The sequence below is a fragment of the Fundulus heteroclitus genome, unplaced genomic scaffold (assembly GCF_011125445.2).
Source record: "Fundulus heteroclitus isolate FHET01 unplaced genomic scaffold, MU-UCD_Fhet_4.1 scaffold_44, whole genome shotgun sequence".
Lineage (NCBI taxonomy): Eukaryota > Metazoa > Chordata > Actinopteri > Cyprinodontiformes > Fundulidae > Fundulus > Fundulus heteroclitus.
This window is the reverse complement of record NW_023396857.1, coordinates 2,237,687-2,252,683: the sequence shown is the minus strand read 5'-3', so window position 1 is coordinate 2,252,683 and position 14,997 is coordinate 2,237,687. Positions and strand designations below refer to the sequence as shown.

Genomic DNA, 14,997 nt, shown 5'->3' with positions numbered 1-14,997 from the left:
TGCAGGCTTTCTGCAGGCTTCATGTGTTTGTTGTGCAGAGTTTTCCCGTCTGAGCAGCCGTAGAGAGAAGAGTGAAACTGAAGCCGATGATTTGACTGTAAATGTTTGCAGGGAGGAATGTAAACTCTTTGACACTCTGCCAAATGAGCTCTGGGGGAGTTTATGAGCCTAAACCCAGCTGGGTCCAAAGGGAGAGGGCAGATAATTACTGATAAACATCACAGGCCTGCAGCACGGGCTAATCTTAGAATATATAAACTTTGCAGCTCAACAAACAGACATTGAGCTGCAACAACATCTTAATCTCAGAAGGGCTTTTAAATCCCTTCCAACATTGGATACAGACATGAGGCTGAAGGCTCTGCAGGGGTCAGGGTACAACTTCTCTCTGATTCTAGTTTTTCTCTTTAAACGACGTCTTATCTCATCTCCAGCCGCGATGCTGATCTTTAACAGAAGCCAGAGGTCTTTGCAGCAGCTCTGAGCTGCTCTTTCTGCTGGGACCATTTAGATTAAAGCCCTCTCTAGTTTCTGCTCTGAGCGCACAGCAGGTTGGCAAAGCACTAAACTAACACAGAAAACAGAAAAGAACTGTTTTAAAATGCAGAGTTTTAAAACAGTTTATTTAACATTAACTGAGCACACAGACAAAGTTTTCTACGTAGTAAAAGTGTTGATAAATGAAAACATGACCTGCATGGACCAACTGCTGGTCCAAAGTCTGCAGGGGTTCTGATCTCGGATCTCTGGGGAAACAGCGCCGCCTGGTGTCCATTAACAGGACAGCAGTTGAAGGTGGCAGCAGCCAGATGTTGATAAGCAGCATCTGGATCTGGGAGGTGATTAGAAAGAAGTAACAGCAGAATCAAAACCGAACCGAATGTCCCAGCTCAGGTTTTCTGCTGCAAACAGATTAAATATCAAATTACTGACCCAACATCTGCACCATGATGTGTCTGAACAGATAAATATGATCCTCGCTGTCCTGGTTTAGTTCTCAGTTCATCAACCGTTTTAACTCTGATTCTCTGACATGACGAGCACAGATCTCTGAAACATCTGCAGCTTTGAATAATGAACCAGAACCAGGAGGAACGCTGGTGTCCGGACTTGAGCTCAGATCCTGGAGAACAGTTTAATGTTTCATGTTCAGTTCAACACGGCTTCACAAAAGAAGAGGACTCCATCTGAATATGTTTGATAAATGCTCCTATCTCCTAGTTCCTATCTCCTATCTCCTGCTCCCTGACCTTTCCTGGGTCAGCAGAACTCCATCAGGGAGGAAAGGAGCTTCAGCTGCTGAGCTGATTCCAGACTTTAACTCTGATGTCATTAGTGACGGAAACATGGAGGATGGACAAAAAAAAAGAAACATCAAGGACAGAGTCCGACCTGGGCCTACAGCCTTCTGGAAATGAGCTACAAAAAGACGCTCTCTGCTCTACGCATGTTTTAGCTGATTTCTGCGAGGGGGCTGTGCTGATACGTCATGTCATGCTAAGGATTGTGGGATACTCAATGGTTCTTACTGCCGTTAAGGGACGTCGAGAGGTTCCTAGGCTAAAGGAGCTGCAGGCGGAAATACTCAAAAAGAGATTTAAATTTAATGTGGAGCAGTGTGTGTTTTTGTTCTTTGGAAGAGGAAACAATGGAAGATTTGTGCTCTCGCTCAGCAATAAAGGTTTTTTGGCCAGAGTTACGGAACGGGTTGAAAATAAAAATGGAAAAATTACACAGTTTAAGTTGGAGCAAATGCTTTATGGTAATGCCAGTCTATCTAATTGAATCTATAAAACTGACATTATAATTATCCTCATGGGCAAATACCACATTCTTAAAGGCAAATTACCAAATAAACCCCTTCCTTAACACTGTTTAAAATTAAATTACAGACATATTTAGCTTCTCTGTCTGTAAAATGTAAAGATGCTGCTAATTTTTTGACACTTTGTATATATAACTTCCTAAGTAACTATAAGTTAATTTCATTTCTTTCTGCTGTACACATTTATTGTACGATGCGCCTGTTTCTGAACTGTTCATTGCATCAAGAAGCCTTGTACTGTTTATTTTAGATTTTTCTTGTTCTGCTACAAGTGATTCCATATGACTCCCAGTTAGAGTTTGTACCTGAATCTAACAAAATGTGTTTCATAATAATTAAAAAAAACGTTAAAAAAAAAACAAAATTTCTATTTAAAACATAAAAACGGGAAGCATTCAGGCTTCTTTTCCTACCTCCTTCTTCCTGACTGCACTATTCAGACAGCTCTGATCACGGCGACAGCTGACACTCTTCTGCTTTGGCCGAAGAGTCCTGACCCAATAGACGTATTTTGGATGGAGTCTCTCTTTCTTATTGTTGAATCCTGACATCTGACCTTAGCTGAGGCAGTGAGGCCTGCAGAGCGTTAGATGTTGTTCTGGGGTCTTCTGGGACCTCCTAGAGAAGTTGTTGATGAGCTCATGGAGTGATTCTGGTGGGTCAGCATCTCATGGCAAGGTTCTTCATTGTTCCATGTTCTCTCCATCTGTGGATCATGGTTCTCATTGAGGTTCTCTGGAGACCCTGACCCTTAGAATATGCTCAAAATGTGCATAAACCGACGCACTCTTGGCTCCATACTTTAGACCTTGTGCTGACATATGGCATTGATTGTGAAGAATTAACAGTATTTCCTCACAACCCTGTCCTATATGACTATTTTTTAATAACATTTGAGTTTAATCTAACTGAGTTCTCCACCCCCAAAAGAGGGTTCTATTATAGTAGATCTTTATCGGATAATGCTGTATCAAAACTTAAAGAGTCTGTCCCCCTTTTTAATATCCTCAGTATTGCAGAAATGCCCTGTAGATGGCAGCAATGTTTCTTCCCATTCACAAATCGATACCTTTGCTAACAATGTGACTTCCTCATTGCGTTCTGCATTAGACAATGTAGCTCCCTTGAAAAAGAAGGTGATTATTCACAGGAAGCTGGCTCCCTGGTTTAATTCAGAGCTGCGTTCCTTGAAGCACAATGTTAGGAAATTGGAGAGAAAATGGCGCTCTACACACCAAGAGGAATCCTACTTAATCTGGAGGGACAGTCTATTGTTGTATAACAAGACCCTTCGCAGAGTTAGAGCATCATATTTTTCATCATTAATTGAGGAGAATAAGAATAATCCTAGATTTCTCTTTAGTACAGTTGCCAAACTTACCCAGAGCCACAGTTCTGTTGATCCATCCATTCCCTTAGCTCTTAGTAGTAATGATTTTATGGGATTCTTCATAAATAAAATTGATTCCATTAAAAATAAAATAATTGGCATCCTCCCAAACATGATTACCTCGTCCTCAGTAAGTGAGGCAGCATTGGAGGAATCCTTAGAACCTGTGCAGTGTCTGAACTGTTTAGAAACAGTAGAGCTTTCTGAGCTATCTAAAATTTTAGCTTCATCTAAACCTTCTACCTGTATGTTAGACCCAATCCCAACCAAGTTGTTTAAGGAGATAAAAGTTTTAAGATTAGTCTTAAAAGTAGACGGGGTGTCTGCCTCACGGACCAAAACTGGGAGTTGGTTCCACAGGAGAGGAGCCTGATAGCTAAAGGATCTGCCTCCCATTCTACTTTTAGAGACTCTAGGAACCACCAGCAGACCTGCAGTCTGAGAGTGAAGTGCTCTGTTAGGAACATACGGGGTAATCAGAGCTCTGATATATGATGGAGCTTGATTATTAAGGGCTTTATACGTTAGAAGGAGAATTTTAAATTCTATTCTTGATTTAACAGGAAGCCAATGAAGGGAAGCTAAAACTGGAGAAATATGATCCCTCTGGTTGCTTTTCATCAGAACTCTTGCTGCAGCATTTTGGATCAGCTGAAGGCTTTGAACTGCATTTTGTGGACTTCCTGATAGTAAAGAATTACAATAGTCCAGCCTTGAAGTAACAAATGCATGGACTAGATTCAGGGTGGCTCCGGCTGCTAAGACTGAGATTTGATTGGCTGAGAAGGTTGTCCTGCTGAATGTGGGGAGGAGAGGGAGGGGACAGTAAGTGCTGAATGCAGCCCCCCCCCCCCCCCCCCCCCTCAAACTGTGCTAACAGCTGCTGAAAGCCTTCAAGCAGAAGAGCAGCAGGCAGCAAGATGGGCTCCAGCAGCTCCAGCCTGAACAACGTGCCAGACGGCCAGCAGCTCATGCAGGAAACAGGATGTGAGTCGGATCGTTCTGTATTCTTTTCATTTCTTTTGGGGGGAGAAAACAGACACAGAAAAGTTTGAGAACAGATCAGGGACCCAGTTTATGATGTCTGAGGTTCAGCTTTCGGCTGCAGACGTTTATCTGAAGACGTTGACTAACAGACTAATAAACGGTCAAACTGACTGCTTTAGTGGTTCAGTAGGAAGTAAGGCATGAGGTCCTCATATCACGTGTTCTTCTGGTTTTCATGCAGGATCGATCCCAAAATATTAACGTGAATCAAAAACAGCCTCTTTCACTCAGGTTGGTTGCTTTCAGTTCTGATTCAACGCATTTGTCCAACAAGGAAGAACCTTTCTGCAGAGAACATGTGGCTCGCTCTGTTGACCAACAGTCCAATCGTCATTATCTAAAGAATTATCAGGATAAAGTGATAATGTTTGTCAGGAGGTCTCTAACTGCCTTTAGTTCTCTGGATCTGGTTTAAATGAGTTCTGGCTGCTGCACAGCGAGTCCTGCAGACCCGATCAGCTCGGCTGATCTGGGTCTCCTCCCTGAACTTTCCTCCCTGATAGAGACGCAGGAGACATGCTGAAGAAGATAAAAACTGTTTTCATGCTTCTGCTCGGTCGTTGCTGCAGAACGTCACTTTACTCTCTGTATTTTTCTCTTTTTTTGTCAAATCATGAGATGTTTGAAATGTTTGGTTTCTGGAGCATTCAGCTGTAAGCTTTGGGCTTTTCCACAGCAATAAGCAGGATCTCCTTTATTCACAAACCAGAGGAAACACCAGATAATTATAACTGATTATTTATTCATGCTGTCTATAACTCACTGATGGGAGCAATAAATAGCCTAAAAACGACTTTATAATCAAAAGAACTCCAGCAGAACCGCCCAGCAGGACGTAACGGTAATAGTCACCTGGAACCGCCACAGAACCAATGTGCCAGTCTCTGGCAACCTTTAGACGCATCGCTCCCTAACCCGCCTAACATTGGGGACCTAGTAAAGTCAGAGTCGTGACAGGGAGAGAGTAGAGGATGTTCTATAAAGCTCTCCACACCAAAGCAATGCCGGATGCTTCTGATGACATCCAGGAGTCTACACCAGGCTTGACTAGAGGCCAGGGGTCCTGTTCCACTGGATTTAAGTCTTGGATTCAGGCCCGTTGGAGCAGACGTGACTCAGATGGTGGAGACTCTGTACATGCAGGAACTCTCTGGTCAGGTCAGCATCCGGACCTCCACCCTGGACCCAATCTGGACATCTCTGTCCCTCATCTAGTCCAGCAGAGTACGTTTACAGGAAGTAACCAACATCTCACACCAGCTGGCTCTCTGTGGACTGTGGGGTCTGTCTTGGTTCTGTTTCTTGATGTTCTGTGTTTCTACTAAAGGCCTCCAGCATCAAGCCTGACTCAGTTTAACCGTTTGTAATTTCAGTCTCTGCTGCCCACCTCCTCCGTCTCTACGAGAGGTTCAAGTTTCTGGACAAAGACAACAGAGGACACCTCAGGTTGGTCAGCAGGACATGATTCTGACAGCTGGAGCAGAAACCGGCTTTCATTTAGAAGCAAAGGCAGATCCACCTTCCAGGTTCTGCATCTTACCACATTAGCTGTTTTTAAAAGAAATGTCTGTATATTTCTAATTAAAGTGGGGAACGTTACCTGGTATCAGCCTCATCTAAGAAGCACGATCCTCCAGAACCATCAGATTATCCCAAATAAAAACAGAACCAGAATATCTGAGGCCAGTTGAGTTAAAGTCAGAGCAGTTTCACACTGAAGCAGAGAAGAATGGGAGTTTGGTGTGGTACGAACTTTAAGTCCTGTGATATTAGACACAGATACCCGCCTAAAAATAACAAGATTAGGACAACAAAGACAAAATCTACCACTAAACAAATCTTTAAAAGGTAGAGATGGAAGATAATTAACTGATGTCAGGAGTCCAGGGCCCACGTTGAATGATGAGGACGTAATTAAGGTGCGTTCAAACATTTTGATGCAGTGTGACAATTATTTTATTTAGTTTCAGTCACACCTAGCAACGGGGTCAACCTGTATTAATTAATCCTGTATATTCTTCAGTGATGGTATCAAGGTGTTGTTTGTTCCTGTAATTCTTTATCAGCTGGTTCTGCTGTTCTTTATATCTCTATAGAATCAGACTCAGAGGATGTTATATCACTCTCTACCTTTCCTCTCCTCTTTCTCATTTTCTCCCTTTTTGTCTCGTCTGTTTCTCTCCCTTTTTCTCTTTTATCTTCTTGTTTCTGTGTCCATTGAACATGAAATAATCCCAGAATAAATTCTAATAAAGCTTCTTGGATTTGTAAATCAAGCGGAGCTCTACGGTGAAAGCAGGAAGCAGTAAAATCTGTTGGGTTCTTTTTGGCGTTAAGACAATTCTTGATGCTACATTGCCAGACAGGAGACACACAAAAAAATAAAGATAAAAATTTGAAAAGTGTTTTGCTTTTATATTCAATCTGAGTCAGAACTCTGGAGAACGTCCTCAGGCTGCAGCTCTTCTGGGGTTGGTCTCCACCAGCTTTAAACGTCACACACTTAGTTTCTTCTTTGTAAAACAACTCAAACTCATGGAGGTTAGATTCAGGTGTGGACTTTGACTAGGCCATTCTAACACATGAATCTGATCTAATCCATCCCATAATATCTCAGGCTGCAGGTTCAGGCTGGTTGTCCTGCTGGAAGGAGAACCTCCCAGCCTCAGGTCTCCTGCAGCCTCTAGCTGTTTTTTTCCAGGATGATCACATGACAAACGTTCCTTAGGTGTGTGGTCCTGTTGGACTGGTCACCTGTCCCAGGTGGACCGTGTCTGTCGGCTGGACACGCCCCAGTTGCTCAGTTTCATTCTGTTTGTGTCTCAGGTCTGAGGATTTTGAGGCGGTGCCGGAGCTGTCTGAGAACCCCATCGGAGACAGAATTGTTGGAGCCTTTTTCCTCCCAGGGTATGAAATGGGATCTGTGTTCCTCTCAGAGAATCTGGTCATTATAGCCATGGTGTAGCTGCAGTAGTTGGTACAGTTTGGCAGCCAGCTGGAAATCTCTAATATGCCTTCCTCTCTGCAGACAGGAAACGGTGGACTTCTCCTCCTTTGTCCGAGTTCTGGCTCACTTCCGTCCCACGGAGAAAAACCGGACCAGAGCGGGAGCGCAGCCGGAGCCGGCCAACAGCAGGAACCGGAAACTTAAATGTCAGTCTGCATTTCTCGTTTTCTCCCATGCAACAAGTAAGATTCCTAAAAAGAACCAATAATTCAGAAAATGTCCTCCTCAGTTGCCTTCCGGCTGTATGATCGGGACAGAGACGGGAAGATTTCCAGAACCGAGCTTCTTCAGGTCCGTCACCTTCATTTCTTTCTTAAAGATGTAAATTATTTACCTTTCATAAGAATTTTAGACAATGAAAGAAATCAAACATTTCATTTAACAGCAGGAAGTCCTCCAAACACAATGTAGCTTTAAAATCTCCTAAACCTGATCCAACATCTGCTGCACAACATCTCCACAGCTGTGAGGCTATCGCCCCCTGCTGGGGAGACTGAGTCTGTGAACGCATCATTTTGCACACTCTTAATCACCGCAGTGACAATAAAAGGTTCTTGATCACATCGTCCCGTCTTTGGGTCAGAACTGCTCCGTCGTTAATTATTAATCCGGTCTGGAACCAGTGGATGAGCCAGCGGTCAGCAGAACCTCCTCCAGGAAGCAGCACTTTATCTCAGAAGTCCTCTTCCAGCGCAGCTCCCTGCAGGTTAAGGTCTGGACTTTGACTAGGCCAATTCAGCCCCTTGGTTCGTGTCCTGAGGTAAAGGTTCGTTTAAAGGAGCTTAGAACCCGGTCCGGACCAGGTCCGTTCTGTCCGGTTCTGATGCATAATGTTGCCAGAATGTTCTGATCCAGTTAAAAGCTGCGATTAGAAGAATGTATTTTACGTCCCTCTGCTTCCTGTCCATTAATCACATGCAGATTAAATACACTTTAAGAGGAAATCTCAGTCAACCAGAACCAGAACCTGGAGCCCAGAATGAAACTGGACACTTTGTGTAAAGGAGCAAACGCTGGTGCTGTTCCTGGCAGGTTCTGAGAGAGATGCTGGGCATGCAGGTGACGGAGGAGCAGCTGCAGAGCATCGCTGACAGAGCCATTCAGGAGGCCGACCTGGACAAGGACGACGCCATCTCCTTCGATGAGTTCAGAAAGGTGAGTCCACCTGAAACCGCTCGGTCTGGTTCTGACCCGGGAGCGTCACCGATGCATGCAGGCCGGTGTTCATGGTGAGGTTCCCTCTGGTCCCTCTCCTCTCAGTGATGGACACCAGTTAGACGCACCGTGCTGCTAGAGAACCAGACACTAAAAGACACTTAAATACACCAAAGAATTCATGAACTTCATGTTTTTCTGCAACAAATGGTAGAAACCAAAGATGAAGGCAACATTTTGGAGGTCAAGTTAACACCATCCAGAACCGGTGAGCTAGTTCCTTAGATGATCCGATATGAAGATTGAATATGAGATTGAAGGTTTAAACACATAAAGGTGCGACTCGCCCAGAGAAATAAGAGCTAATGCTACACTGCAAAAAGAGAACAATTTATTGAAATGAGGGTATTTGTCCTTGATTTGAGCAGTGGAATTAGTATTTTTGACCCCTAAAATAAGATAATTATATATATTCACTTGGAATAAGATGACGAAGATGACTTGTTCCTATATTAAGTGTAAAAATCTTATTCTATTGACAGATCATCTTATTTACCGGCTCAAATCAAGGACAGATACAATAATTTCAAGAAAATTTTACTTACTTTTAGTTCCTTTTTGCAGTGTAAAAGGAAGCATTAATGCTGAATGTGGAGCATTAATATTCATTAACAGAAGTTAAGGTTCAGGTGGAGGAAATCTGTCCTGGAGAGTAATGAAGGTCTAAGTCTGAATCCATGGGTGTGAATGAGAGGAATCCAGGTGGAGCTGTGAGGTTTCAGGGAGCAGAGAAGAAGAAGGTGGAGGACATCAAGTCCTTAGGGTCAACAGTCCAGAGCAATGGTGATTGTGGAAAAGAGGTGAAGAAACGCCTCCAAGGAGGTTGGAACGGGTGGAGAAAAAGGTCAGGAGGGTTGTGTGATGAAAGAGTCTCAGTGAGAAGGAAAGGTAGAAGATGGTGGTGAGACCTGAGATGGTGTCTGGTTTAGAGACGGAGGAGCTGAGGAAGAGGCAGGAGGCAGAGATGAAGATGCTGAGGTTCTCTGGGAGAGACCAGGATGGAGAGGATCAGGAAGGAGTCCATCAGAGGGACGGCTCAGGTCAGATGTTCTGGAGATGAAGCCAGACTGAGACGGACAGAGGAGGGAAGGTGAGGACATCAGTAGAAGGATGCTGAGGCTGGAAGGAGGACCAGAGAGGAGGTTCATGGATGGAGGTAAGGAGGACATGAAGGCAGCTGCTGTGAGACAGGATGGAGAAGGAAGAAAGACCAATGAATAAGTTCAAGTTGAGTCAGGTTTGTTCTCACGGATCAGAACCGGACCTGGTCCATCGTTGGCAGCAGTTTTCTCTGTTTACTGTAATCTGAATAGATCTAATCAGCTTGGTGGTCATAATGTTCTGCTCAGCAGCTGAATTATATCTTCATTTCATCATCAAAGGTGTGAGGAACAGGTCCAGTTAGCAGGTTGGGCATCATTGGAACCCACATCTGCTCATGTTTGGTTAACAAACCTCGACCCGACCCAAAGCCCTGCAGCACCTCAGAGCTCCATGTTTCTGACACCGTCTCACTTCTCACCCTAAATACTTTAGATTTCCTGAAACCTTCCAGCTGAGCTGAAGAAAGTGAAAAAGAAACGGAATAAAGGTGACCTGAGAACGGACTCAGAACCTAAGTGGACAGGTTCTGATAGAACCGAATGAGTTTTCATTTAAAATCATAATTTTAACAAAGAGGGGAGGAAAATCTTATGGCTGCTTGTCTTGCAGATACTAAATGAAATGCTAACAATGGATGAAATGATCAGTTAAATGCAACAAGTAGAAGGAATGAAGGTTTTAACTGAACTGATTAAGTTTTCATCGTCTGCTTTGTTCTTGGTTTTCAGTCGCTGGAGAAAGTGAACATCGATCACAAGATGAGTATTCGCTTCCTGGAATGAAGACTGGTCTGAGAGGAAGCAGCTTTGACCTGAGATCTGATGGGACTCGCTTTAACACGTCAGAAAGTGCTGCCTCCGTTCTCCAGGCTGGAAAGACCCAGCATGGAGGCTTTGGATCAGGACTCTTACCTCCAGTCCTCCAGGTCCGGTGTCCTACAGCTCCTAGAGTCCTGCTAACGACCCGTTTTAAACCAACAATCCTCAGACCAGAAGTGGCTCTGAGAGACGTCAATTTAGGAAAAATCTTAGAAATTCCTGAAGATTTTGTTTTAGAATTTCACCTGAGTGAGATGAAAGTTATTCTCAAAGCATCCGAGGCCTTCAGAGCTGCTAAAGTGGAAAATGTTAGTAGAGAGGAGGACTTTTAGTGAGCCTCAGACTCAGAGAGCTGATTGGCTGATCCACCACCTGAACAGAGAGAGCTGATTGGCTGATCCACCACCTGAACAGTGGAGGAAATGAGCTCATAAACTTCTTTAACAATTAAAGAATTATTAACATGTAGATAATATAAACTTTATCGTCCCCACAGAGGTAAATTAATTAGTTTCAGCGGCCCGACGTGTTAAAGGTGCAGCTCTATTAACGTCATTTTATTGAAGAAAAATAAATAACAGGAATATTGGAAAATCATGAATATAAACAGGAGAAATCTACAAAGAATATAGTACAGAGGAATTTTTATATTATTTACAGGAATGCTCTCAATAGTCAACATTTTAGAAGAAATGGAAAAAGTTACAGAAAACCTTAAACACTCTAGAAAAGAGGTGATTCAGTACTTCCTGTGTTGGTCATGATGATGTCAGCATCAGAGCCTAAATGGTCGTCTAGAAGGTTGCTGGTGTGATGCCGTCTCCTCTCTGGCTCCTGATTGGTGAACGGAGCGCTGCTCACTTTGCAGGCTGGTGTTTAAAAGCAGAGAGAAAGACTCACTGATCTGCAGCAACGAGCTTCAAAGTCTGTATCCACGGACCAAATTACCTTTAATTTTGTTATTTAATCATCATGACACACATGTTTTAGTCCAGTCTAATCGCTTAATTTTTCTCCATTGATCTCTAGGAGTGCATTTGGGTTGTTTTTCTATTTTTTGTCTCTTATATCAACCAATCACAGCTCTTCAAAGACAGTGTGACACCTAGCGATGGGCTCAAACACACCCAAGGTTCTTTTATTCAGCTGTTCTAATATTCTGATGTTCTGAGACGCTTTTTGTTTTTTTTCCCTCTGTAGCCAGAATCACAAGAAAATAAAGGCTGAAATATTTCATTCCGTGTCATAATTATACATATAATATGTTTCACTTTCAGAAATGAGAGACCAAACATTTTATTTTTTCAGATGTACCTGTTTGCACATAAAATGGTCCCCTAGTCTGGATTCAAACCCAAGACCTTAGAACTCCAAACCAAAATGTTCTAATAATACTTTGTTTCTAGCTCCTGTTCCTACCTCCTAGTTCCTATCTCCTAACTCCTAGCTCCTATCTCCTATCTCCTGCTCCCTGACCTTTCCTGGGTCAGCAGAACTCCATCAGGGAGGAAAGGAGCTTCAGCTGCTGAGCTGATTCCAGACTTTAACTCTGACGTCATTAGAGACGGAGACATGGAGGATGGAGTCAGAAACACGGAGGATGGAGTCAGAGACATGGAGGATGGAGTCAGAAACATGGAGGATGGAGTCAGAGACATGGAGGATGGAGTCAGAGACACGGAGGATGGAGTCAGAGACACGGAGGATGGAGTCAGAGACGTGGAGGATGGAGTCAGAAACATGGAGGATGGAGTCAGAGACATGGAGGATGGAGTCAGAGACATGGAGGATGGAGTCAGAGACATGGAGGATGGAGTCAGAATCATGGAGGATGGAGTCAGAGACACGGAGGATGGAGTCAGAAAGATGGAGGATGGAGTCAGAGACATGGAGGATGGAGTCAGAGACATGGAGGATGGAGTCAGAGACACGGAGGATGGAGTCAGAATCATGGAGGATGGAGTCAGAGACACGGAGGATGGAGTCAGAATCATGGAGGATGGAGTCAGAGACATGGAGGATGGAGTCAGAGACATGGAGGATGGAGTCAGAATCATGGAGGATGGAGTCAGAGACACGGAGGATGGAGTCAGAAACATGGAGGATGGAGTCAGAATCATGGAGGATGTGAATATATAATGCTGTTTATCTGAATTAACACTATATTCCGATTAACAAATCCTCTCTACTAGGCTAGTGAAACTTAACTAAACTACTAAACAAAATGAAGATAAAAAGAAACCAAGCTAAGGAACTATTTACATGCAAAAACAAATAAAAGACAAAATAAAAGTGGTTGATCATAATCATAATACTTCAGTGAATCTTGGTTCACTGTAGATCTGATTACAAAAAGCATGGAATGGAGTGAAAAAACATTTGGCATGTGTTTCAACCCATTCACAATGCAAAGCCCCCATTAACCAGAACATTATTTTGAGTAAATAACATTCTGAAGACCGATTTGTCCTGTAAAATCATTTAAACCTTCTGGTCGATCTTATTAATGCGATTCTTCCTCCGGGTGCTAGGGGTCGCTGTAGCAATCGGTCGCTAAAATGGTTAAAGCCTAAAAGTTATCAAAATTTCCTTTAAATCTGACATTAATATTCGATATTAATGCAGGAATAAGGCTCCTAGCTCTATGGGCGGACGGCAGAGCAGAACGATTAAGCTTTATGCTTTAAAACAAACTCTGTTTGAATGTCCGGAACCGGATGTTAACAGAAACTAATAGCATTTTGGCCAGAGGGTTTTCGGCATTAACTTTAAAGACTTTAGCTTTATTTTTAGTCATAGTGAGTGAGCCGGATAACGTAAACTTTAATGTCCCATCAATGTATAAAACCCTTGTGGAGATAACCTTTGTTATAACCATAAAACACACTCGACAATGACACGGTACCAAATGAGCTACCTCGTTTGCCCTTTGTTTTAAAGCAACCATGTGTCCAAACGATTTACAAAACATTTTCAAACGAACCATTTAACTTCTCCCTCAGCTCTCTGCCCAAACCTGTCTTTTGCCTCGTGTGAGTTCTGTCCGCTTTGGCCATCCAAGGAAGGAGGACTGGAAAGCAGGAAAGTTGCTGGTTAGTTCTTGGCAGGCTGGCGTTTAGCTCTGCAGCAGCATGTAGAGGGATCGGAGGCCTGGTCTCTGCCCAATCTCTGACCTGCATGCAGTCCGATTTAAGCAGGTTCTCCTCAGCATTCGACAGCGGGTCCTTCTGCCGGCTTTTCAGCTCCGTCTGGGTTTCGCTTGCCTCTAAAGGCTGACAAAAATAAACAAAGCTGTTTTTGGCGTGGCAGGATTTCTTCCTCCTGCTATGCTGAGGTTAAGACAGCAGATTTAACTATGATTTGCCCGGATATGTCCCCCGGGCGATGAGAAATTTCTCCCCAATGCTGGCTTGTGTGTCGGTCAGGCTCGTGCAGGGCCGATGGTCTGAAGTAGTTTGTTCCTGGTCTGCTTCAGGGAGAGGTGGTCTGAGCAGCTTTGAGTCTGAAGTGAAGAGTCTCAAGAGGAGGTGGTGAGAAGAACTCTGACCTTTTATCTGTGGGGTGTTTACAGAAACACCCTGCTGAGAGAGAGGGCCGTCCTTTGTGAGGGGAATTCCTTTTGTTACCTTCTCCAAAATACTGTTCAGAATTCAATCTGACATCAATTATTCATCATGGCGGTAAAATGGCACAACAAGAGCCACTCCTCCCTTCACCTGTTTGGATTTACTACCAGGTTCTCCAACTCTTTCCTCTTTTTTGGGAACAAAGGTCTACCGTCCAGAAAGTCACAGCATGGTCTAGAACGGTTCTGCCCAGTACCGTTACAAAGGCCATGGTCAGGCCGACAGCCCAGCTACATTTTTATTGGTCGTTTCTGTTCGTCTTCTTCTAAATTTATGGGCCGGTACAGAACTGTGGTCACCTTGGGTGTGCTCTATAAAAAAGGTTATCAGCCGTTAGCATCAGCCAGTTTTGTTCAAGAGGACCAGAACCATAACAACAGATCAACATCCTCAACGGGATCTGGAGCAGATTTTCTGGGCTGATGGAGATACAAACTCAGCAGGTGGTTCAGCTCAGCAAAGTAAAAACACGTTGGCCCATCGGTGGACTTCCATCTCCATCTGACTCCACGTCTCTGACTCCATTCTCCATGTTTTCATCACTAATGACGTCAGAGTTAAAGTCTGGAATCAGCTCAGCAGCTGAAGCTCCTTTCCTCCCTGATGGAGTTCTGCTGACCCAGCAAAGGTCAGGGAGCTAGGAGATAGGACTTAGAAGGTAGGGATGAACAAGGCCAAGAGCCGCCCGTGAAACTGGACACTGTCTCTCTCCCCCGTTCAGGACTAACAAGCTTCTGCGTTACATTAACGCACAGTCTACTGAGTGTATATAGCTTCTGTATATATATCCTTTTCATTTATTGTATTTCTATTTTTTGTCTGCACCATCAACACCAAGTCAAATTCCTTGTAAGTGCAAACCTACTTGGCGATTAAACTTGATTCTGATAGGAGTTAGGAGCTAGGAGTTAGGAGCTAGGAGTTAGGATCTGTTATGAAGGGTATTCTGCTGGAGCCGAGGTCTT

General features: G+C 43.7%; 1 protein-coding gene across 1 annotated transcript; it reads left to right on the top strand.

The window, feature by feature from the left end:
• Positions 1–4,084: 4,084 nt before the first annotated feature.
• chp2 (calcineurin-like EF-hand protein 2) lies at positions 4,085–10,511 on the top strand. The gene is made up of 7 exons (XM_012849419.3): positions 4,085–4,202; positions 5,636–5,708; positions 7,089–7,169; positions 7,291–7,415; positions 7,499–7,560; positions 8,302–8,424; positions 10,317–10,511. Exons 1-7 carry the CDS (start codon positions 4,136–4,138, stop codon positions 10,368–10,370), a joined length of 585 nt encoding a protein of 194 aa, XP_012704873.2. The 5' UTR covers positions 4,085–4,135; the 3' UTR covers positions 10,371–10,511.
• The last annotated feature ends 4,486 nt before the right edge of the window (positions 10,512–14,997 follow it).

Bases quoted from the DNA above. Each gene is read 5' to 3' on its own strand.
- chp2 (XM_012849419.3), top strand. From the start codon at position 4,136: ATGGGCTCCAGCAGCTCCAGCCTGAACAACGTGCCAGACGGCCAGCAG. The intron at 5,709-7,088 runs GTTGGTCAGCAG...TTTGTGTCTCAG, and splicing joins GACAACAGAGGACACCTCAG to GTCTGAGGATTTTGAGGCGG. The intron at 8,425-10,316 runs GTGAGTCCACCT...CTTGGTTTTCAG, and splicing joins CCTTCGATGAGTTCAGAAAG to TCGCTGGAGAAAGTGAACAT.